At 42.6% G+C, this 26248-nt stretch overlaps 1 protein-coding gene and 1 long non-coding RNA gene across 2 annotated transcripts in view; one reads left to right on the top strand and one right to left on the bottom strand.

Annotated features, from left to right (window-relative positions):
• TTC9 (tetratricopeptide repeat domain 9) overlaps positions 1 to 2476 on the bottom strand; it is a 39216-nt gene extending 36740 nt beyond the window's left edge. Inside the window, exon 1 of the mRNA XM_084632374.1 lies at positions 2017 to 2476. Coding sequence (XP_084488500.1) covers positions 2017 to 2317 — 301 coding nt within the window. The 5' untranslated portion in view covers positions 2318 to 2476. The remainder of the gene's footprint in view (positions 1 to 2016) is intronic.
• Positions 2477 to 11822: 9346 nt separating this feature from the next.
• On the top strand, positions 11823 to 18980 carry LOC311522844. Its single transcript, XR_014712193.1, has 3 exons — positions 11823 to 11970; positions 16910 to 17094; positions 18028 to 18980. It is a non-coding gene; the product is annotated as an uncharacterized lncRNA (long non-coding RNA).
• The last annotated feature ends 7268 nt before the right edge of the window (positions 18981 to 26248 follow it).

The raw sequence follows: 26248 nt of genomic DNA, 5'->3' as shown, positions 1-26248 counted from the left end.
GGGCCTAAATTCTGCCGTCAGTTACATTCAAACAACCCCATTGATTTCAGTGTATGTGCAGGGGTGTAAATGAGAGTAGAAAATTGATCTACTTTATTCCGCATTTTTTTCAGCACTGCACAACACAACAACAAGAAGCAAAGCTAACCAGCTGTGCCTCGACAAGTCAAGTGCAAAGTGAAGGTAATGGCTGACATGCTAATGTCCTGGCTGTGGCCAAATTTTTGCCAGAGTAACGAGGAAACATAATTTTGGAAAAGAGTGGAATTTAGGGGGAAAGAGGGGAGAATCTAAAATTGTGTTTTATTTATTCTCTCCCATGTATACATAAACAAGATTTTTTGGTTTTGGAGGTTCCTAGTAAGTATAAAAAAAATACGATTTTTGATATTAAAATAGCTTCCGATCTTGCAGTCCTTACCCAGGCAAAGCTCCTGTTGAAGTCAACACAAGTTCTGTCTGAGTAAGGACTGCAGGATCAAACTATAAAGCAGTGTAACCCCTCCATAAGAGTATTCATTCAAAGCAGATGGGAGGAAGCCAAGTCAAATGCATTGATGCATCTACTGGCTAGTGTGACAACTAGTATCTAGCAACTAGCTAGAACTCTATTAGCTATAAAAGTTAAAAGAAAATGTAGATTTTTGTATATATCTAATATCATTTGTGGTTATCAAAATGATTTCCAGATGTTTCCTTTCTTACACCAGAGGTTGTAGGACAACCCTCCCCCCCTCTAATATTGTAAATTACAGGCAAGCTATCTAAAAGGATTGAAGGCAATCTCAGGCTGAAGAAGAGAATGCTGTATAATCTTAGAGAATTCATGAATTTTACTTTTTATGTATCTGAGCACTCGATACAAACATAATTCTGTTACCTCTCTATTATATTTTTAAACAGCTGTACAAACATTACAGTGCTTGTGTGCACATGTGTTTAGTAGTAGTAAGAATGGAGATGAACCCTAAAAAGAGATGATTTTGATATGTGTTCTCTATATTTGGCAAGGAGGACTAGCAGAATGCTGCAGCACTCCCAAATAGAACAGCAGAAATACTTCTCTCAAACATATGAAAATAATATTTCATACACACAAAAGGAATCACTGAGGGTATAATATATAGGGGCTGTGTGATTCCTGGTTAATAATAAGAAAAGGTGAGGAAGGGAGGGAGAAGGGACAAGACTATAAAGCAGACCCATAGTTCCCCCTAAGAAATACCCAAGACCCTTTGTTTTTGGTTTTTATTCTGTTTAGTATTTCCTGGACACTTCAGTGTTTATTACAAAAATTTTAAAATGGGTGAAAATCACTACAAAAAAATTAACTGTACTGTTTTCTGGGTAAATATAGGGGTTAATATGGGAGATGGGAGGGCAGAAAAAAAGCACCAACTAAAGAAAAGGAAGAGTATTTAATGTAAAAGTAGTGCAAGCAAAGTACATTAACAGTGCCTACACAATATACAGGCACAAGCATGTGTGGGCATCTTCTACAACACTGCCTTACTTTAAACAGCCTCCCATATACACTTAGACTCATTTATTAACAGAAACACTCTTCCTGATGTAATGTCTTGGATTTTCTTAACAGAATCAGTATTTTCACTTACTGGAGGGGTCCAAAATTCGGGTAAAATGGGTAAAACCCGAACAACAGCATTTGTAAACCCCGAGAATTTTTCAGCAAAAATGGGCAAAACCTGCACAGGAAGGAGGGCCTTAGAGCTCCCTGACCCCCCCGAGTCAATACTGCTGCTCTGCTGTAGTGCTCCTGCTGTGAGGGGCATGAAAGACCTGGGGGGGGGGGGGGAAGATAGACAGAAATCTTGTCATTGCGCCCTTGCTTTGCAAGCGGCGCTGGAAAGTCAGGCACGGGGCACGATCAGCCGCCCCCCGCACAAAGTTATTTCTGGGCTGGGGGCCGGGGTGCGAGGATCCCCGGGGCGAGCCCCCGGACACAGAGCAGAGGGGGAACCCAAGCCCCTGGCGGCGCGCCCCGCCCCCGCTGACCTGCCAGGCTGGTGTAACAATCAATCTCGATGCTCTCCGCGCTCTGGCTCTGCTCCGCGCTGAGCGCGGCGCCCGGGCTGGCGGCGCAGCCGGCGGAGGAGCCGGGCTCCGGCGGCGGCAGCCCCTTCAGCTCCAGCAGCGCCCGGTGGTACTTGCCGATGGCCTCGCGGAATTTCTTGTCCTTGTAGCACTGCGCCCCTTGGCTCTTGAACGCCAGGGCTCGCTGGAGCAGCTCGCCGGGCTCCGCACCAGCCTGGGCTCCCGCGGCGCAGCGCTCTGCAGCGGGGCTCCGCCGCTCCATCCCCGCCGCCGCCGGGCGGGAAATGGGCTTCAAGCCTCCGAGCAGCCGAACGCCCCAGCGCCGCGCTGCGCCGCGCCGCCTCCCGCTCCCATCCTCCCGCGGCCGGGCGCTGCTCCCCCGCCCGCGCCCTGCGGCCCGGCTGCTGCTGCCGCCTCCCCCGCGCCCGGGGAGAGCGAGCCCCGGCTAACCCGGAAGGAGCCCGCACCGCCGAGCCAGGCGGGAGCCCAGCCAAGAAGGACGGGGATCGGGGGGGTCCGGAGCAGCCGGCGGGAGGCTGCAGCGCCGCTCCCCATTTTAAAAAAAATCAGACAAAAAGCCACCTTGTTGCTTTCTGCAGCCAGGCACTTGTGCTCTTCAAGGCGCAAGCTCCAATTCCCTGGCCCTGGGTGCGAGTGAGAGGAGAGCCGGGGGAGGGGGATCGCTACTTTCATTGGAGGGTCTGTCATAAATACAAAGGGAAGGGTAAACACCTTTAAAATCCCTGCTGGCCAGAGGAAAAACCTTTTCACCTGTAAAGGGTTAAGAAGCTAGGATAATCTCTGTAGCCCCTGACCAAAATGACCAATGAGGAGACAAGGGAAGGAACCTCGGGGGCTTCTCCAGGCCAAGTGCACGGCACCCACTAGGTCCTCCCGGTATTCCGCCATTTCTCTCCCCTCCAAAGCTGCCTGTGTGCCCCCTCCCCGCCCTTCCTATTTTCCCTCCCCGTTTACACTCTCTCCTCGCCGTCCCCAGAGACCCCGTTTTTCCCCTCCCCATCTCCACTCCCCCTCACTGCTTCCCTGCTTCCCACCCCCCCTCCATTCTCTTGTGATTTCTTGCTTTGCCCTGCACACACCCGCTCCCCCCACTCCAAGTCTCAGTCTGCTTTGCCCCATCACCAAGTCCACTGTCTCCCATTATGCTTAGACCATTTCAGGACATTTTGGAATTGATTGGATGTGGCATGTCAAAATTATTGCATTAGATAAATAGAGAAATGCCATTGTGCTGAGTGTTAGACCTCCTTTTGCTTGGTCAGATATGATATTTGCATGATGTATCAGGTAGAAATGAGACTGGGTGTGTGTGTGTGAATGTATTGCTAACCCTAAGCATCCAAAAATCCCAGTACTTCCCTTGAAACATCTTCAAGAGGCCTGACTTGCAGAGGCAGGTGTTGAGCACTTTCTGTTGTCTCAGATTAGGCATTCCATAATTGATTTTAAAAATACTCTATGATTTAGAAATCAGAGGTGGAGGGCCTGTTTGTATGTAATTTGGAAACTGGAGATGCACAGTGTGTGTCTTAATCAAAGAAGTTAGAGGTGAAATGTGTGTGTGAAAAACACAAATTAAGGATGGAAAATTCCTATTGGGTCACATTTAGCCATCCAGTGGCAATACTGTCCAATGTCAATTCAAATTACTCAAGCAATCTCCTTTTAGATACATTTGATTGTAGTTTGATTTAACACAATCCAGTGTATGCCACTGAATTTAGAATATTTACTTTGCCTGGGGAAAGGAGAAGATAGTCCTAGCATGTCAACCACACTTTGCAATAGGTATTGAACACCTCGGACACAGTCCGCACCAGCAAGACAGCCATTTCCAACAATGTTCGAGGGAAGAAAGGCTATGTATGACACACTTTGTCAAACACAGCAGGATTTACTAGTATAGGAAAAGCTAGATGGAAAAGAACATAAGAGTGGCCATACTGGGTCAGACCAAATGTCCATCTAGACCAGTATCCTGTCTTTCAACAGTGGCCAGTGCCAGGTGCACCAGAGGGAATGAACAGAACAGGCAATTATCAAGAGATCCATCCCCTCTCACCCATTCCCAGCTTCTGGCAAACAGAGGCTAGAGACACCATCCCTGCCCATCCTGGCTAATAGCATTGATGGACCTATCCTCCATGAACTTATCTACTGGTAGTTCTTTTTTGAACCCTGTTATAGTCTTCACAACATCCTCTGGCAAAGAGTTCCACAGACTGACTGTGCGTTGTGTGAAAAAATACTTCCTTTTGTTTGTTTTAAATCTGCTGCCTATTAATTTCATTGGGTGACCCCTAGTTCTTGTGTTATGAAAAGGAGTAAATAACACTTCCTTCTTTACTTTCTCCACACCAGTCATGATTTTATAAACCTCAATCATATCACTCCTTAGTCATCTCTTTTCCAAGCTGAAAAGTCCCAGTCTTATTAATCTCTCCTAATATGGAAGCCATTCCATACCCCTAATCATTTTTGTTGCCCTTTTCTGAACCTTTTCCAATTCCAATATATCTTTTATGAGATGGGGCAACCACATCTGCACACAGTATTTAAGATATGGATTTATATAGGGGCAATATGGTATTTTCTGTCTTATTATCTATCCCTTTCTTAATGATTCCCAACATTCTGTTTGCTTTTTTGACTGCTGCTGCACACTGAGTGGATGTTTTCAGAGAACCATCCACAATGACTCCAAGCTCTCTTTCTTGAGTGGTAACAGCTAATTTAGACCCCATCATTTTATATGTATATTTGGAATTAAGTTTTCCAGTGTGCATTACTTTGATTTATCAACATTGAATTTCATCTCCCGTTTTGTTGCCCAGTCACCCAGTTTTGAGAGAGCCTTTTGCAGCTCTTCACAGTCTGTCTGGGACTTAACTATCTTGAGAAGTTCTGAATCATCTGCAAATTTTGCCACCTCACTGTTTACTGCTTTTTCCAGATCATGTATGAATATGTTGAATAGGACTGTTCCCAGTACAGACCCAGGGGGACACCATTATTTACCCCTCTCTATTCTGAAAATTGACCATTTATTTCTTCCCTTTGTTTCCTATCTTTTAATCAGTTACCAATCCATGACAGGACCCTCCCTCTTATCCAATGATAGCTTACTTTGCTTAAGAGCCTTTGGTGAGGGACTTTGTCAAAGGCTTTCTGAAAATCTAAGTACACTATATCCACTGGATCCCCCTTGTCCAAATGCTTGTTGACCCCCTCAAAGAATTCTAGTAGATTGGTGAGGCATGATTTCCCTTTACAAGAAACGTGTTGACTCTTCCTCAACAAATTATGCTCATCTATGTGTCTGACAATTTTGTTCTCTACTATAGTTTCAACCAATTTGACAGTAAAGCCAGAAAGGAGGATAAAGTGGAAGGGAAGACCCTAGAAACATTTAAAATATATCAATTCAAGACACTAGCATGTCAGCATTCATAACATTATCAATGTTTGTATCCCAGGAGGGTAGATCAGTTATGCTCAACAGTTATTCTGTATCACAACCAAAATAACGACCATACATCCTCTAAGCCCCCCAGTTTGTTGAGTCTTTTATAAGCCACTCTCCCCAGAGGCACTAGCTTGGACATACTACTGCTCTGTCCATAGAGCTATTAATGCTTTCCAGAATTGTGATACCATGTTTCTTGACATTAAAGTAGCCTATAGGCATCAGCTCTTTGCTGATCCTGTGAATCTGAATGATTTAGGTGTTTCTCCTGATAAAAGAGAAATAGTTGAAAATGGAATAGTAACTTGAAAAGTAATTTGCAAGTGTGTCCTCCCAGAACCCATTAGTAAACAGATGCATCCCCAGATCACATACCAAAGAAAACAGGGTCTGACATCTTTGACAAGAATCAATATTTTTAATCCCAACCTTGTGCAGAGGCAGAGACATTGTCTTTCTATGTGGTTGTACAGCATCTAGCACAATGGTGTCCCAATTTCTATTAAAAAAAGGAGTACTTGTGGCACCTTAGAGACTAACCAATTTATTTGAGCATGAGCATTGAGCTCATGCTCAAATAAATTGGTTAGTCTCTAAGGTGCCACAAGTACTCCTTTTCTTTTTGCGAATACAGACTAACACGGCTGTTACTCTGAAACCAATTTCTATTGGGGCCTTTGGGTGTTAATGTAAATTCTAAATAAGATGAGTCAGTGGCAAATTTCTAATGAGTAGAACTGGTAGAAATTTCTGGCACAAAAAATGTTATTGTCAAAAATTACCTTTGTTTGAAAACAAAACTTTTCATGAAAAACTGTCAACTTTTATTTTGACATTTTTCCAACTTTTGCAAAAAAACCCACAGCATTTAAATTGATATCTTAAATTTAAATAATCATTTATTGAAAACCAGTAAATAATTTCAATGGTGATTGTGAAAAACATTCTGATAAAAATTTTAGTGGAAAATATCGTGGAAAATTTCATGAAAAATGGAAAATCTGAAACCCATAAAAAGGAAACCACTTCCAAGTGTCCCTTTTTTTAATTGACTTGGTTTCAGGATTTTTGACCAGCTGTACTAATGAGGATCTTTTAAGGCAGATTCAATACCACTGACCAGAGGATATTAGAGGATATTTTTACTTTGAAACCTGTGCCTAATGAATGGCCCTAAATGATTCTAACTTGGCCTCATGGAAGACTGAAGAAAGGTATAGATGTCTGAGGTTTGTCTCATAAAGGACCCCGTTTCCTTAAGAAATGTTAATAGAGAGGTGGCTGCTGTCAAGGCTGGTCCAAAAGAAGCTAGTAGCATGGCCACAGATATTGCCAAAACCAGGGCTTCTGAAAATTATTGATATACTAAGATCTGTAAAAGATCTGAAGGATGTCTCTTCCACAGCCATGACCCCTACAAGAAAATATTGGTTATCTTAGAATATTGCCTCAGCATGCAATAGAGATTTACATTTTTGAGTTCTACCAGATTGGTCCAAATTCTCCTAATATCATAAATTGCTGATCAGTACAATATGGAGTCACTATATATGGCAAGAGAAGTGTCTGAATGATTTTCCATTCTATGGACACCTTAAGCTGGATATGGAGTGCAATACCGTATGCCCCAATGTGAAAGCTTCCTAATATGCCTCTGGGCTAGAGACACTAAATCTGCTATTAGATATGTATAGGGCAATTTAGCAAAGGACAATTTGGCTCTTGACTCTCTCCCTCTAGAAATGAGCTAAATATTCTGTTGATTTTTAGTAAAATATTTAGGGAAGATAAAACGTGTGAAATGGATAAGGCTCTTTGTTTTCAGTTTTTATGGATTTTTACTGAAAAATTCCTTAGTTTTACAAAAGCTATATTTTGTTTTTCACTGATTTGCACCTGAATTTTGGACTAGTCAAATACTTGAAAATACTGATTATGTTAAGAAAATCCAATACATTATATTAATTAGTTTAAATGTTAATAAGAGGCAGTTTGTTAAAGTAAAGCAATGTAGTGGAATATACACACACATGCATCCACCTGCATATGTGTACTTACCATTAAGGTACAGTTCGTTAGATAAACCACAGCAGTAAATTGTTTTTACTTTCAATACTCTTACATTTCTCTATTTGTTGCTTTTTTCTATCCTCCCACCCCCCAGTATTAACCCTGATATTTACCCAGAAAACTGCGAAGTTAATTTTTTGCATAGATTTTCACCTGTTTTCAAATTTTTGCAATAAACACTGATAAGTTCCCAGGAAACTGGAAATAAAATAAAAACTGAAGACAAAGGGTCTTGGGAAATGTTGGCTGTAGAAACACTATGGCAGAACATTAATGTTAAAGACAGTGTATATGGCTTCTATTGAAAAATGTGAGAGCCTGTCACCTTCTCAAATCAGAAAAGATTTATTTATGGGTGCTGACTTGGTATCCAGATCTGTAGGTGTTTCAGCTGTATGAGGGTCCAGCAGAAATTCCAGGGATCAAAATTAGATTTCTCACAAGCTTATAAGACTAGCCACAGCTGTGATTTTATCCAGTTTATTTCAAAACCTGACAGAAGTCAAAAGCATCACCAAGATATTGGGCTGATACTCTGAGCTAAGAAACAAAGTACCATTCACATCAATTAACATTAATTCCTATCTTTAATGCCACCACAGTGCCCTGGTGCAGTCTAATGTTGGCTGTTGAGTCTGTCTCTTCATTTGTGAGTAATTTTTCTATCTGTCTCTGTATCAGCCTAGGTGTGCCTTCCTGCTTGTCTGGTTGCCCCTGGGTGTGCCTGTCTTTCCTCCTTCAGATTGAATTTTCCTTAGCACATGACAAAAAGTATACATTTGCATTGCTCACTTACTAAGCTATGTATGTGGAGCTCTGGATCACATGCACGGTAATGTTATTTTGGGATCTCCTTTTATTGTATCTTAATGTTCTACTCTCACAATTTACCTGAACAAATTAACTTCTTTTTAACAAAGAGTCATAACATTTTGAACTGTTGACAGTTGGGAAGTATGCTGCTAGGTAAAACTCTTGAAATAATTTGAAAGATATTGAAGAAATATTAGTGATATATCTTCAGTCATCCTTCTGTCTATGATTGTATCTCTCTCTCTTTCTAGACTGTATGATTATTAATATAGTCAGAAATAGCATAGATGTTAAATTTCAGAACATGCTTCAAAAGTATTTGAAAGGGCTTCTGAGGAGGGTTGTGGATATGGGCCTTTGAATGGGTTTGGTGCTGTGATTTCCAGCTGGAGGTGGATTTTTCTGAGTGTATGTACATTTTTTAAAATGGAAATTTTTATGAATGCAGCATATATCCTGTGTTCTCAATCCTGCATTTGTGGTGCACTCAGAATTCATTAAAACAACAAGGAGTCCAGTGGCACCGTAAAGACTAACAGGTTTATTTGGGCATAAGCTTTTGTGGGTAAAACTTTGTCCTCACCCACAACCATTTCAGATTTGGGGACAACTTATACCTTCAAGTCAGCGGTACTGCTATGGGTACCCGCATGGCCCCGCAATATGCCAACATTTTTATGGCTGACTTAGAACAACGCTTCCTCAGCTCTCGACCCTTAGCGCCCCTCCTTTACTTGCGCTACATTGATGACATCTTCATCATATGGACCCATGGGAAGGAGGTCCTTGAAGAATTCCACCTGGATTTCAACAGTTTCCACCCCACCATCAACCTCAGCCTAGACCAGTTCACACAAGAGATCCACTTCCTGGACACTACAGTGCAAATAAGTGATGGTCACATAAACACCACCCTATACCGGAAACCTACTGACCGCTATACTTACTTACATGCCTCCAGCTTACATCCAGGACACATCACACGATCCATTGTTTACAGTCAAGCCCTAAGATACAACCGAATTTGCTCCAATTCGTGAGACACAGACAAACACATACAAGATCTTTATCAAGCATTCTTAAAACTACAGTACTCCCTGGAGAAGTGAGGAAACAGATTGACAGAGTGAGATGGGTACCCAGAAGTCACCTACTACAGGACAGGCCCAACAAGGAAAATAACAGAATACCACTGGCCATCACATACAGCCCCCAGCTAAAACCTCTCCAGCACATCATCAATGATCTACACCTATCCTAGAAAACAATCCCTCACTCTCACAGACCTTGGGAGGCAGGCCAGTCCTCGCTTACAGACAGCCCCCTAAACCTGAAGCAAATACTCACCAGCAACTACACACCACACCACAGAAACACTAACCCAGGAACCAATCCCTGTAACAAACCTCGTTGCCTACTCTGTCCCCATATCTACTCCAGTGACACCATCAGAGGACCCAACCACATCAGCCACACCATCAGGGACTCATTCACCTGCACATCTGCTAATATGATATATGCCATCATGTGCCAGCAATGCCGCTCTGCCATGTACATTGGCCAAACTGGACAGTCTGTACGTAAAAGAATAAATGGACACAAATCGGACATCAGGAATGCCAGTAGGAGAACACTTCAATCTTCCTGGACATTCTGTAACAGATTTAAAAGTAGCCATACTTGAACAAAAAAACTTCAGAAACAGACTTCAAAGAGAAACTGCAGAACTAAAATTCATTTGCAAATTTAATACCATTAATTTGGGCTTGAATAGGGACTGGGTGTGGCTGGCTCACTACAAAAGCAAATTTGCCTCTTCCGGAATTGACACCTCCTCCTTAGTTATTGGGAGTGAACTACATCGACCCTGATTGTATTGGCCTTGTCAACACTGATTCTCCACTTGTGAGATAACTCCCTTCTCTTCATGTGTCAGTATAATAATGCCTGCCTTTTTAATTTTCACTCCATGCATCTGAAGAAGTGGGTTTTACCCACAAAAGCTTATGCCCAAATAAATCTGTTAGTCTTTAAGGTGCCACTGGACTCCTTGTTGTTTTTGTGGATACCGACTAACACGGCTACCCCCGATACTCAAAATTCATTGATTTCGAGGGGAGTTTTGGGTGCGTGTGGAAGCGTATGACTGCGCACTTTATGAATAATCATAGAGGCAAACCAGAAGTCGTGCCTCTCTCCAAGTGGGCCAAGAGTGATTGTAATTGAAGTGATGCCAAGCCCTCTAAACTGGGAGAACGGCATCCCTGCCCAGCTTACGCATAAGGATAGAAGATCCCCAAGTTGCATCTGAATTCCAGCATACTCAGCTGCTGCTGCAGCTACAATCTGTCACCAGTCTATTAAGTCATCCATTACTTATTTCCGAATCTTTCATCTAGGTCTGCACCTCACATTACCTTCCCCTCTCCCCACAAAAAGGAAAAGGAAGAGGTGGAATTTGTGATCAAGGCACAAGACAGGCTTGAGGAACTAAAAGCAGAGAAGCCTCTCTGAAATCCCTGGTCTGCATCTTACTTGTGTGTGGTTGTAATTGGGGAAGGAGAGGGAACAAAGGTGAAATCAGAAGCAGGAAAGCATTACCACATGTAATACAAAATCATTTTATTTTTCAAAATAATTTTTTTCAACGGGTGGTTTCTGATAACATGCAAGATTTATTTGACTGCGGACCAATGAGCAAACAAACTTCAGCCTATGATGTGTTTGCAAATTGTTCACTTTGAACATTCATTATTTGTGTTTATGGTTGGTTATTAGGTCATGTATTTGTATGACAGCCATTCCACAAATGTTTGTGTGACCAAAATCTTATTCACAGAAATGTTTGTCAATCAAGAATAATAAGAGATGCATGGACAAACAAAACAGCTGTTCAGAATTCAAATGAATGCTCCCAAATACTGGTTTTACAATATTTGATCAATTTCTTTCTTTCTCAAAAATGATGGCAAAGTGCTAAACACTGTACTTAACTGTGAAGACTAACGGAGCAACAACAGGCTAACACAGAGGCAGTTGATTAAGCTTACAGTTTTTCTCTTTGGCACTTTTAATTAAAATCAGTGCTTGCTTCAGCAGAAAGAGTCAGTCAAACCGGAGGAGGAATGGAGTGCTGACAGATGAAGTTTGACAAATGCTTGTACTCTCTTCTTTAAGACCCGTTGTTGACACTGTCACCGCAGCCTGCAGATGGTCTATCTGTCTAACCAACTCTGTATTCTGGGTAGGATCTTGCACTTTATCCAGACTGAGCATGAAGAGGGGACCGTGATAATTGCTCTGCAGTGTGTGAAAAGAGTAAGTTAAGAAAATCACCCTTCCTACCAGACACATTCAAGACTTGCAAAATCGGCACTTTTGTTTCTTTCAGATCCTGTGTTGTTGTTATCACCATCATCTCTGTGTAAATGGTCGGGAACCTGAATTAGTGGACAAAATTAAAATGATCCCAAGATTGAGCAATCTTTATCAGTAACCACAGGTCTTGCATTGTTGACAGTCAGTACAAAACTAATGCCAGTGAGGTATGTGAAATCAATTTGTATACACTAGTAGTACCCCTTGGCACTTACTTTGTGATTTACATTTTCACAGCATTATAACCAATTAATCCTCATAACTCCACTGTGGAATAGGTAGGTAAGTACCATTATCCCCAGGAACAAGTACCAAATCTATTTTTTTCTCAGTAGTACTGACCTCAGATCTTTTTATTCAGCTGTAATCTTGGTTATTGGTGGGGGTGGGCCCAAGTCATCCAAACAGCTGTGAACTTGGGGAAAGTTTTGTTGCTCAGCCCTATCTCTGTTTATGAAATGAAAAATGAAACGTGGGAACAAATTTGAGAGCTTGTGCTTCTAACTACTTGATTTGGGCCACAGTCAGGTAGTGAAAGGCACAGCTATTCAGATATGAACACACAGTTGATCTGCAGCTGCAAACTAGGAGCACTGATTTTTACAGAGAAAATCATACCTGCCAATAGAAAAGGAGTACTTGTGGCACCTTAGAGACTAACCAATTTATTTGAGCATAAGCTTTCGTGAGCTACAGCTCACTTCATCGGATGCATACCGTGGAAACTGCAGAAGACATTATATACACAGAGACCATAAAACAATACCTCCTCCCACCCCACTCTCCTGCTGGTAATAGCCCATCCAAAGTGACCACTCTCTTTACAATGTGTATGATAATCAAGATGGGCCATTTCCAGCACAAATCCAGGTTTTCTCACCCTCCCCCCTCTTTTTTTCCAAAAACCACACACACAAACTCACTGTCCTGCTGGTAATAGCTTATCCAAAGTGACCACTTTCCTTACAATGTGTATGAAAATCAAGGTGGGCCATTTCCAGCACAAATCCAGGTTTTCTCACACACACACCCCCCCCCACACACACACAAACTCACTCTCCTGCTGGTAATAGCTCATCCAAACTGACCACTCTCCTTACAATGTGTATGATAATCAAGGTGGGCCATTTCCAGCATAAATCCAAGTTTAACTAGAACGTCTGGGGGGGGGGGTAGGAAAAAACAAGGGGAAATAGGCTACCTTGCATAATGACTTAGCCACTCCCAGTCTCTATTTAAGCCTAAATTAATAGTATCCAATTTGCAAATGAATTCCAATTCAGCAGTTTCTCGCTGGAGTCTGGATTTGAAATTTTTTTGTTTTAAGATAGCGACCTTCATGTCCGTAATTGCGTGACCGGAGAGATTGAAGTGTTCTCCGACTGGTTTATGAATGTTATAATTCTTGACATCTGATTTGTGTCCATTTATTCTTTTACGTAGAGACTGTCCAGTTTGACCAATGTACATGGCAGAGGGGCATTGCTGGCACATGATGGCATATATCACATTGGTGGATGTGCAGGTGAACGAGCCTCTGATAGTGTGGCTGATGTTATTAGGCCCTGTGATGGTGTCCCCTGAATAGATATATGGGCACAGTTGGCAACGGGCTTTGTTGCAAGGATAGGTTCCTGGGTTAGTGGTTCTGTTGTGTGGTATGTGGTTGCTGGTGAGTATTTGCTTCAGGTTGGGAGGCTGTCTGTAGGCAAGGACTGGCCTGTCTCCCAAGATTTGTGAGGGTGTTGGGTCATCCTTCAGGATAGGTTGTAGATCCTTAATAATGCATTGGAGGGGTTTTAGTTGGGGGCTGAAGGTGACGACTAGTGGAGTTCTGTTATTTTCTTTGTTAGGCCTGTCCTGTAGTAGGTGACTTCTGGGAACTCTTCTGGCTCTATCAATCTGTTTCTTCACTTCCGCAGGTGGGTATTGTAGTTGTAAGAATGCTTGATAGAGATCTTGTAGGTGTTTGCCTCTGTCTGAGAGGTTGGAGCAAATGCGGTTGTATCGCAGAGCTTGGCTGTAGACGATGGATCATGTGGTGTGGTCAGGGTGAAAGCTGGAGGCATGTAGGTAGGAATAGCGGTCAGTAGGTTTCCGGTATAGGGTGGTGTTTATGTGACCCATGGAAAAGAAGCCCTTGAGGAATTCCACCATGATTTCCACAATTTCCATCCCACCATCAACCTCAGCCTGGTCCAGTCCACACAAGAGATCCACTTCCTGGACACTATAGTGCTAATAAACAATGGTCACATAAACACCACCCTATACCGGAAACCCTGACCACACCACACGATCCATCGTCTACAGCCCAGCAGGAGAGTGAGTTTGTGGGGGGGGGGGGAGAAAACCTGGATTTGTGCTGGAAATGGCCCACCTTGATTTTCATACACATTGTAAGGAGAGTGATCACTTTAGATATGCTATTACCAGCAGGAGAGTGGGGTGGGAGGAGGTATTGTTTCATGGTCTCTGTGTATATAATGTCTTCTGCAGTTTCCACAGTATGCATCTGATGAAGTGAGCTGTAGCTCACGAAAGCTTATGCTCAAATAAATTGGTTAGTCTCTAAGGTGCCACAAGTCCTCCTTTTCTTTTTGCGAATACAGACTAACACGGCTGTTACTCTGATACCTGCCAATGAAGATCTCTGAGGCAAGGCAAAAGCCTCTGTGAAGTTACTGGTTCATCACCTCTAGCTTGCTGGCCTCATATGACGGCCAAGAGTTATGTAAGTTCTTTAGCTCATGACATCTGTCTCGCTAGGCTGATGTCAAGGGGCAGGTCTCTGTGAAATCACTAGTTTAGCACTAACTTTAGCATGCTTGGCTGATACCACGATACAGGACTAACAGAGGGTTACTAATGCAACAGCCATATCTTGCTGGGCTGATGTCAAGAGGCAGGCCTCTATTGTGATTTTGTCAGATCTCACAAGCTACTGCAAATGGGTTAGGGATTGGATGAGAGACCTCCTGGGAAAAGACAAGCTATTTCAGGAAGTATTGCTGGTGATTCAGAATATGGCACTCTTTCCTTAAAGCCAGTACTAAACCAACGCTTCAGCAGGATGAGAGGGAGGCTGTGCAGCTAGAGGTGCCATCTCTTGGAAGAGAGATCAGACTGAGACTATGTCTACACTAGAGACCTTACAGCGACAGACCTGTACCACTGTAGCTGTACCACTATAAGATCTCTTGTGTAGCCACTCTACGCCAATGGGAGGCAGCTCTCCCATCAACATAATTAAACCACCCCTAATGAGTGGTGGTAGCTATGTCAGCAGGAGAAGTTCTGCTACTGACTTAGAACTGTGCATATTGCCACTTATGCTGGTGCAACTTATGTCCCTCAGGGGGGTGTTTTTTCACACCCCTGAGCAACATAAGTGTTGCCAACATAAGTGGTAGTGTAACATGGCCTCATGTTGTTAACACTTCTGACCATTAAGGAACCCATGCCATCGTTTTGCAATATTAGAGGTGTAAGCCCCAGTGTCCTGGTCATATTTGAATTTAGGTGTAGTCCTCTTGCATTTCCAGTCGGATATGGTATTTATCCTTACTTATCATCCTAAAATACAGTACACCGCTAAACAGATGCCATATTTCACCCTAGAGATGGCTCCATGTAGAGTGAAGTAATTCCTATAGGTAGCTTGAACAAGCAGTAAAGTTTGTAAATGCTTTGAAATCCATTTGATGAAAGGTGTGGTATAAATTTAAGATCTTTATGATCATGCATAGGTATTAGGAGAATTCTAAATGCAAATTTTTTGTTGATAAGAGAAAAAATAATAGGGACAGTGAGCCCTGGAAACAGTACCAGCTCAGAAGGAAGAACACTGCCTACTGTATTGCCAACATACCTCTTCCTGCACCACACTGGGTTTCCTGAGGCCCTCCAATCCAAGGTTTGACCAGACCCAACCTTATGAGGTCTGGTGAGCTCCCTGCTCAAGGTGGTGTGATTGCAAGCTTGCCATCTGAGCATTATCCTTATAGCAAAAGCTTTGGAATGCACAAACAACACTCTCAGCTTTGTTCTTTTGTTGCAAAAATGGTTCTGTTCCCAATTGGAGCAGCTTTTCAGCTCAGGCCTCCCCTCCCAGGACACTGCAGTAATGTATGTTGGCCAACCCAGCCTGATAAGAATATAATGTTATGTATGCTAGGAGGCTAAGTGAACCTTAGGTAAAGAAACAACATTGCTGCATTCTGCAGAGAGAAAAGAAATTCTAATGCACTTGCCCTTGGTTTGTAAAAGCCTACCTACATTTGAAGGTCCTAATGTTGATATTAGGATGCTGTACGTAAGTGGAGTGCAAACTGTGGATTATTACTGGTATCTAACCAAGCCATTCTGTAGATTGTATTATGGAAAATTAGTTTTGTTCAATGATCCAAACAACACACTGCACTACAATTTTGTTTATAAAATGTATTTCTTTCTCTGTACACTATTAAGCATGCCCTATATTACAGCAATGCCCTGAGGAAAATGTGAATAACAGCCATCATAGCTTTAGTTCTCTGAGTGCAGCATAAAGCTGAAAGTGCAGGAGAATCCATCATTAGAGCTGCCAAGAGAATTTCTGAGCCCTGGGAAGGAAGGAATTAATTTCTGAGCCCTGGGTCCTAGAACTTCACAGCTCAGGAAAGGAAGATTTCCTGTCAACTGGAAGCCTTTGATTACAGTTCTGGCCTTTGAGCCTTATCTGAGGCCTCTCTATTTCTCCCTGCCGCTGCCTCAGGATTTTTTTCCATGATTTCCTCAGACAGCCAGAGCTCCCCAGCCTTCCTTGATGCTCTTATAACATTCATGACTTTCTGCTGGCCTGTTTCAATATTCCCCTGTGCCATCCTTCAGTGAATGTTATGCTCCCCAAAGTCTCTCTTGCAAATTGCATTCACTTCTGACCCTTCTCCAATGCTCTCTAACTCTCCTGTGCCATTAGATACTCACTGATGCTCTACTGACCTCTTCTATGCATCACTAGTCATTTTGGGAGGACACTGAAGTGTTCGTTTTTCTGCCAGAAGCTGGGAATGGGTGACAGGGGATGGATCACTTGTTTACCTGTTCTGTTCATTCCCTCTGCAGCACCTGGCATTGGCTACTGTTGGAAGACAGGATACTGGGCTGGATGGACCTTTGGTCTGACCCAGTATGTCCGTTCTTATGTGGTGGCATGGAAATAACACGCCCAAAGACAGTGCAGTTCAGATAAGTGGATGATCCACCAAATCTTCATTCTGCTTGCAAAGTCTCTGATCAAAGTAACCAGTGTAAGTGCTGCATATATACAGACATTATAGTCATCAGCTAGACCACACATGTGCAGCAACGGGGATAGAACCCAAGAACTTCAGTTCCTAAAGTTCAGGTTTCTACCACTGGTACTTAATGGGGATTTCCATTAGTTATCAGTGGTAATAAGTAAGGCAACGATTTAGTCATGGGTATTTTTGATAGAAGTATGGACAGGTCATGGGCAATAAACAAAAAATCACGGCCCATGACCTGTCCATGACTTGTACTAAATATACCTCTGAGTAAATCTTAGCTGGGGGGCTGCTGCTCTGGGGGACACCTGGGGGGGGCAACTGCTCTGGGGTGCCCTTGGGAGGCTGTTGCTCTCGGGGGAGCCGGAGGCCAGCAGCACCCATGGTCTGCCAAGCTATGTCTGCTCCTGCTGCCCCCAGGACCACTTCTCAGACCATTCCCGGGGCCAGCTGCAGTGGCCACTGCTCGGGCAGTCCCCGGGCCAGCTGCCTGGGGCTGCCCGAGCAGCAGCCAGTGTGGCTGGCCCTGAATATACCAGGTAAGCAAGGAAGTTTATAATGCTGTATTTGCAAATATTTGAAAACCCAGAATGCAGGGAAGCTGCAGTGATGTGGCCGCTTGAGCCCTAGGAGACTGAAGTAGGAAAAACAAAAAAAATACAGAACATATCTCAAAAGAGTTTTGGAAACCTACTATTACATGCATTTAATGCTACAGCTTTCTATGTCATTTACTGCAACTCTGATCTTCCTGTCTTGATACATGCAATTAAACCAGCAATTTAGCTGCTTCCTACTTCATTATTTCATATTTAAAACTATTAATATACAGAGCATTTAAAATAAATAGTTTTGGTTTAGTTATGTTTTACATTGAATCAGGAGATTGTAAATGATTTTCTGTTCCATTCCATTTTTTCTTTAAATACTAAATAGTAGCCAAGGACAAGAGAGAGAAATTTTCTGCGGAGGTTTGAAAAGATGTAGAGAGTCAGTCATGGTGAGAACTAGAGGAACCATATTCCAGATGGCACGAGACACAGAGAAGCCTCTCACACCAGCAGTGGTGAGATGGTATGAAGAAACAAAGATGAAGAGGAGTAAGTATGAAGTGAGGCAAAAGGAACAAGGTGCTGGAGGTGGGCTGGAGCAAGTCCATGGAGAATTTTAAAACCAAGATGGTAATTTTGAATTGCATCATAAAATGAATGGGGAATCAGTGAAGTTGTTTGAAATGGGGGGCAAAGTAACCACGCTTCTTTGAAGGTGTGAGGGGATGGTGGACTGAAATCTTCTGCACATGTTGGTGTCTGGAGGAGGTACAAGAAAAGGCCATGGAGCTCCAGTGTCAAGGCAAGAGGAGATGAAGACATGGAGGAGGATTTCAGCAGCAGGGAAGTTCAAGCATATGCAAGCAAAAGGTGCAGGAACCTCTTACTCTCAACTGGGAATACGCCTACAATTTTTGTTATCCAGAGGGGCTTTCTCTGGAGAGGCCAAACGAATCCTATAGCAAGAAAAGTGACACACCATCTTCAAACTATCCCTGTGATAGGAACAGCAGTCTCAGCTTTAACTTGTGGCCTTCCCCTGACAGATCTGTACTCCCTCTCACCACTTTCAATGCATGGAATTATAGTTTCCTAGATTGGGAAAGGATGAGACCTAGGGAAAAGGAGGATCTCTCAACCAAGACTGTACTCAGAGGCCTTGGGTCCATTCAAATAATTAATATAGATGTTACATCATTGTGAATAATCAGATATGCTGAGGAGGTCACAGTGAAGAAGAGGCGTTTGAAGAGAGCATTTGTTTCCTAAATTGGGACAAAGGACTATGGGGACTGGGCAGGTCCTAATCTGCTTTTATGGGAAAGTCTATCATGCATGAATGAGTATAATGGTGAAACGATGGAAAGTTAATCTTTTTATGTGGCTTCTGTTCCAGAAAAATAAAAAGAGAAATGAATTGTAATAACAGTCCTCTGGTTCTACCATATCTGCACCTAATCACACCTACAGGATGAAAAACCATTTAGACAGATGACTAAGGGCAAGATACTGCTCCCCCTGAAGCTAACAAGGCACCCATTTTTAAAAGCTCTGCATGCAAAATGCTTGATGGGTGAATGTGTATGCAAATCTCTGATGTGTGCAAGCTCACTGGCCTTACTTTGTGGGAACTGTTGTAATAATTCATAAAAGAGAGGGAGTATGGTGTAATAATTGGGCCTACAAATTTTCTGTAATTGTGAGCGCAAGTCTTAAAAGTATGTAAAAGTTATTTTCTTTATCTTTAATAGAAGGTTAAAAGGATCTTTAATAGTGTGTTTGCCATGGTACTAAGCAGGCTAAGGTCTCTGTGCACCAAACCCCAAACTTAGTTTAACACTGTTTAATGATGGACAGTAATTATGTTAACACCGTTAGCCTATATTCCATCTAAAATAATGCAACAGAACCACCTGTAAATCTGCTAAGTCTATTGGGTTTTTTTGTAGATAACAGATCTTTGGGCTTTCTTACATGTCTGCAGGGAAATTGAAGCAATCTGCTGGTTTTTCCCATGCCAGGCTTAGGCGTTTTATGTGTGGGGAATTCATTTGAAATCAGAGAGTGATCTAGGAAATAGCCCTGTCAGTAACGTGTATCCAAGTCATCTGCTCCCTTCGCTTTTCTCATAATTTAGATTAACCAAATCTAGATTCACTGGATGATCACACAGAGAAATCTAAACAAATATTCTCCCCCTCCCCCCTTTTATTAAATATCCACATTTTTCAGACTTGTCATTTAATCCCCTTCAAGTTGAAAGATGCTATCAGAATTTCTTGGGCCTACACCTCACTATTCAGATTCCCTGAGGTCAGAGAGAAAAGCTTTTGTAAAAATAAAAGAAAAACGAAATGGATCTTTTGGATTCCTCCCTTTCCCTTGTACAACCATAATCTATTATTACTATTTTGGCTTTGAACACAAGTACAATGCTGTTGAGAACTGCTTGACATTCTATATTTCCTATTCATAGATTTTAAAGCCAGAAGGGACCATCCTGATCATCTAGTCTGACCTCCTATATAACATAGAACCTCACCCACTAATTTCTGCATCAAGCCTGTAATTTCTTTTTGAGCTATAGCATATCTTTTAGAAAGTCATCCAGGCTTGATTTATAGACTTCAAGTGACAGAAAATCCACCACATCCCTAGGTAACTTGTTCCAATGCTTAATTATCCTCACTGTTAAAATTGTGTCTGATTTCCGGTCTGAATATGTGTAGCTTCAGCTTCCTATCATTGGATCTCATTCTACCTCCTTCTGTTAGACTAAAATAGCCACATACTATCAGAAATCTCCTCTTCTTGTAGGTACTTGTAGATCACAAGCAGGTCACCTCTTTAACATAGTCTTGGATAAATTAAAGAGACTGAGCTTTTTTAGTCTCTCACCATCAGGCATGTTTTCCAGACCTCAAATCAATTTTTTAGCTCTTTCCTGAACTACCTCTAATTTGTCAACACCCTTTTTGCAATGGGGACATTGCATCAGTGGGCAGAGTATTCCAGTAATGTGTCGCTAATGCTATATAGAGAGGAAATACACCTCTCTACCCCTACTGATACGTCCAAGGATTACGTTCACCCTTGTAGGGTGTTGCTGCACAGCAGCTGGGAGCATGTTCCCTGGCATGGGCAGACAGACGCACGCTAACTCTGCTTGAGCTAGCACACAAAAAATAGCAGAGTGGCTGCAGGGGCACAGGCAGCGGCTCAGGTTAGCCACCTGAAAACAAAACCCCCCACCCGACCTCCTGGGTAGGTACGCAGATGGCTACCTGAGCCACTGGCCATGCTGCCCTGGCCATGCTGCTATTTTTAGTGTGCTCGCTCAAGGAAATTAATGCATGTCTGTCTGCCTGTGCTAGGAAGTGCACTCCCAACTGTGGTGTAGACATACCCTTGGCTACAGCATTGCACTGGAAGCCCATGTTGAACTGGGTTATCTGCTGTGACCCTAAAGTCCTTTTCAGAGTCACTGCTTTCCAAGATCCAGTCCCCCATCTTGTAAGTGTGACGTACATCCTTTGTTCCTAACTGTAGGACCTTGCATTTAGCTGTACTAAAATGCCTGTTTTTCAAATGATCCAGCACTTCAGATTGCTCTCTATAATTGACCTGTTTCCTCATCCTTATTTACCACTCAATCAATTCTTGTGTCATCTACAAATGTTACCAGCAATTACTTTATATTTTCTTCCAGTTCATTGATAAAGATACAAAGTAGCATTGGACCAATGACAGATCTTTGTGAAACCCCACTAGAAACAACACCATTGAAGGATTATTCCCCATTTACAGTTATTTTTTGTTATTAGTCAGTTAACCAGTTTTTAATCCATTTTCTATAGGCTGCATTGAATTTGTATAGTTCTATTTTTTATCAGAATGTCATGAAGGACAAAGTCAAATTCTTTACATAAGTCTAAGTATATTATGTCAACACAGTTATCTTTCTCAACCAAACTTGTAACCTCACCAGAAAATGATATGAAGTTTGTTTGACAAGACCTTCATTCCATAAACCCATGTTGATTGGCATTGAGTATGCTACCAACTTTTAATTCTTTACTGATTGCATCCCATGATTTACCCGGGATCAACGCCAGGCTAACTGGACTATAGTTTCCCAGGTTACCCTGTTTACCTTTTTTACATATTGGCACAACATTAGGTATTTCCCAGTCTTCTGGAACTCTCCCAGTGTAATAAGATTTCTTACAAATCAACATTACTGGTTCAGAGAGGTCTTCAGCCAATTATTGTAATACTCTTGGATGCAAGTTATCCAGTCCTACTGAGTAAATATGTTTGTTTAACATTAATAGTTGCTGTTTAACATCTTCCCTAGTTACTGCTGGAATAGAAAGTATCTCATTATCACTGTAAGATATGACTACATCATCCTGCTTCTTTCTGAATACAGAACAGAAATATTTATTAAATACTTATGCCTCTCTCTAACACTTTGTAGGTTAACTAAGTGAAGCACTGGGAGTAATACAAGCATACCTCCACAATGCATTTTAAAATTTGGACGTTTACATTCATTTCTCTGTGTGTGTGTGTGAAATCTATCAAACTCTAGGATCGCCACAATTGCAGGTACCTCCCCATATTTGGGTTTTGTTACAGCATAACTGTAAAATGGGAAGGCACCTGCTTGTGATGGCTTGCACCTTAATTATGCACATATATGCAAATTTCAATCTCGTTTTCTGTTACAGAATATTTTCAGGTTTATAAGCATCTCACATTGTGCTTTGACATTCTGCTATTGTTCATTTAAGATTATTGCTCTTGCATCAACCACACATCTGGTTATGTTACTCTGAAAACTCTAGTGCTGAAATACGTAGATTTGTAAGAACTGTTAGCTATGCTTGCACTTATTAGCAAGAACATTTGGGTTATGCTCTGGGACACAGGGAATTAGGCCAACCTGCTGGGAGTTGTGGGATATGTGGGGACTGCCTTCTTATTGTTTGCTTGCTAATCTGTTTAATGTTTTGTTTGCTTTATTGATCATACTTTTTTCTTTGCCCTTCGTGTTTTTTTCGACAGGAGTTCATATGTATCCTAATTTACGAAATGCTTAAGGTGCTGCATAAACTACACTCTCTTGTGTGAAATCATTCTTAGAAACAGGGTGATACACATTGCGCACATATGCTGATGACAGCTGAAGGCACTGTGAAAAAAACAAACAAACCCCACTAGTTGATTACTCAAAACCCTGTTGCCAGTGACCCCACAACATGATCAATACTGTAACAGTAGCCACTACTGTTAATGGATACTAACCCTGTTATATGACTGGGGTATTAACCTTTGTAATTCAGACACAGGTCAAGTGACTGGAGCCCAGGATTAAAGTTCAATCTCTTACCAACACTGGCATGTATTGCAACCTTATTATAAATACCATCCCCACCAACAGACCCAGGTCCCTGGTACACATCAGCTAGAACCATCTAGTGGAATAGGGGTAGGCTTGACATTTAGCCACTGCTATTACAGAAGGGTGGGGAGTCGGGACAGGTTTAATTTCATTGTAAAACATAAGGGCATATGGCAAATTCATATTACGTATTAAAAATGTAATGGGGAAGGAAGGGGAGGGGAATGATCAGACCTGAATGGGTTGATATCCCTTCTTCTAAGCATTTACCACACAGAGGAGGGGACATTTAAATTGTGGGTAAAACTGTGTTGAAACAAACCAGCAGAGCTCCATCAGGGCACAGGAGTTGATGGAAACACACCACTAATTGATTATAATAGAAATACCCTCTTCCCCTAAGAAAACTGTGTAATATATGTTCTTCTTCAGGCTGAAAGAGAGCAGTGCCCTTTCACACCACAAGAACCATTTCATATAGCAGCTGACTTATGTATACTGTTGGCATTATGACTGGGTAGCCCATGACCTCTTTGTAGCTCTGTGAATGGGTTTACTCCTGTTTTGAGAGATGAAATCTGGACATAGCCTTAGCTCCCTATAAATCATAGAATCATAGAATACCAGGGTTGGAAGGGACCTCAGGAGGTCATCTAGTCCAACCCCCTGCTCAGAGCAGGACCAATCCCCAATTTTTGCCCTGATCTCAAATGGCCCCCTCAAGGATTGAACTCACAACCCCGGATTTAGCAGGCCAGTGCTCAAACCACTGAGCTATCCCTCCCCCCAAATCCAATGTTTATAAACTATCTAGTCACCTGCCTGAGAACTCAGGGTTACCTAAGAAGGAAGATGGCTCCAAACAGGCACCGGGTAGTGGACCGCGGAAGTTGTTATACAGAAGAATATTAAGGGAGAGCGAGCCAGCAGTTAGTGTCAATGACACCACGTGCCACATGCAGTCTCCTCTACTCAATCAGGTATGAAACCCAACTGGGCTGAACAAAAATATTTACAATTTGGAAACTTAATGCCTTCCTTTGACCTGGGTGTCTGAAACCTTTTAGGTGAAAAGCAAGGCCTCAGGGAAACTAATAAATTCATGGTTTTTTCCAACAGATGGACTGAAAAAATTAGATTTTAGACTAAATGGGTATAAAAGATGGGGGTGGGGAGGATATTCAGTTTAACAAATGGTACATAGCCAAAAAGGGAGAAAGGTAAATGAGTCCATCTTTCCATGGCCACCTTTATAGTTGTCCAAATTGGGACAGTATTCAATTTGAAATCCGTAGGTAAATCTCAGGAGACCATTACACCAGGTTATTTGTTCTGATGTAAGGGCCATTTGGAAGGAGAGAGACCCAGAGCAAAACAAAACCACAAGCCATAACTTCAGATCGAGGGTACATTCACTGCAGCGGGGAGCATGCTTCCTAGCACAAGCAAACAGATGTGCACTAGTTCTGCTCATGCTAGCTTGTTAAAAATAGCTGTGTAGCTGGGGGTAGCAAGGTCAGCAGCTTGGGCTAGCTGCCTAAGTACAACCCTGCCCGAACCCCCTGGGGGTATGAGGTTGGGCAGCTTGCTACCCCCCAGTGACACTGCTTTAGCATGTGACTGTCTACCTGCGACAAGAGGAAGCGCCCTCCCAGCTGCACTGCAGGCGTACCCTCAGTGTAACTTATGCTACCCTGAAACATGATTTGAAATGGTCATTTATTTTCATCAGAGCTGGTAGAGATGTGGTAGGGTTAGTCACAAAGGCTAGTAAGCCACATGTTCATAATGTTCCTCTCCTACCTTTCATGACGCCCATATTGAGCAATTTGCTGCAGCTGTAGCTAGCTTGGGAGGGAAAGGTGAAAGCAGGCATTCCAGCCTTGGCCCTTAACTGAGGTGAAAAGTCTGAGAGGGTGCCCAGCTGACCACAGCTCCTATAAATGGATTGACATAGAGAAATCAAACCCGTTTAGCAGTAAAGTTTTCCTTAAATCTATATCTTTCTATTCCTTGGATTAGGAAAGGCCATTCAGCATGAGTAACAGGTTTCAGAGTAGCAGCCATGTTAGTCTGTATCCGTAAAAAGAAAAGGAGGACTTGTGGCATCTTAGAGACTAACAAATTTATTATAGCATAAGTTTTCGTGAGCTACAGCTCACTTCATCGGATGCATACAGTTGAAAATATAGTGGGGACATTTTATATACACAGAGAACATGAAACAATGGGTGTTACCATACAGACTGCTCACCTCAGTCCCTGGAAAAACCATGGAGCAGGTCCTCAAGGAATCAATTCTGAAGCACTTAGAGGAGAGGAAAGTGATCAGGAACAGTCAGCATGGATTCACCAAGGGCAAGTCATGCCTAACTAACCTAATTGGCTTCTATGATGAGATAACTGGCTCTTGGATGAGGGGAAAGCAGTGGACGTGTTATTCCTTGACTTTAGCAAAGCTTTTGACATGGTCTCCCACAGTATTCTTGCCAGCAAGTTAAAGAAGTATGGGCTGGATGAATGGACTATAAGGTGGATAGAAAGCTGGCTAGATTGTCGGGCTCAATGGGTAGTGATCAATGGCTCCATGTCTAGTTGGCAGCCGGTATCAAGTGGAGTGCCCCAAGGGTCGGTCCTTGGGCCAGTTTTGTTCAATATCTTCATAAATGATCTGGAGGATGGTGTGGATTGCACCCTCAGCAAGTTTGCAGATGACACTAAACTGGGAGGAGAGGTAGATACGCTGGAGGGTAGGGATAGGATACAGAGGGACCTAGACAAATTAGAGGATTGGGGCAAAAGAAATCTGATGAGGTTCAACAAGGACAAGTGCAGAGTCCTGCACTTAGGACGGAAGAATCCCATGCACCGCTACAGACTAGGGACCGAATGGCTCGGCAGCAGTTCTGCAGAAAAGGACCTAGGGGTTACAGTAGATGAGAAGCTGGATATGAGTCAACAGTGTGCTGTTGTTGCCAAAAAGGCCAATGGCATTTTGGGATGTATAAGTAGGGGCATTGCCAGCAGATCGAGGGACGTGATCATTCCCCTCTATTCGACATTGGTGAGGCCTCATCTGGAGTACTGTGTCCAGTTTTGGGCCCCACACTACAAGAAGGATGTGGAAAAATTGGAAAACATCCAGCAGAGGGTAACAAAAATGATTAGGAGACTGGAACACATGATGTTTGAGGAGAGG

The sequence above is a fragment of the Lepidochelys olivacea genome (genome assembly GCF_965140295.1).
Source record: "Lepidochelys olivacea isolate rLepOli2 genome assembly, chromosome: 6".
NCBI classification, from domain to species: Eukaryota; Metazoa; Chordata; order Testudines; family Cheloniidae; genus Lepidochelys; species Lepidochelys olivacea.
Note: the sequence above shows the minus strand (reverse complement) of the source record. Positions and strands in the feature narration are given on the sequence as shown.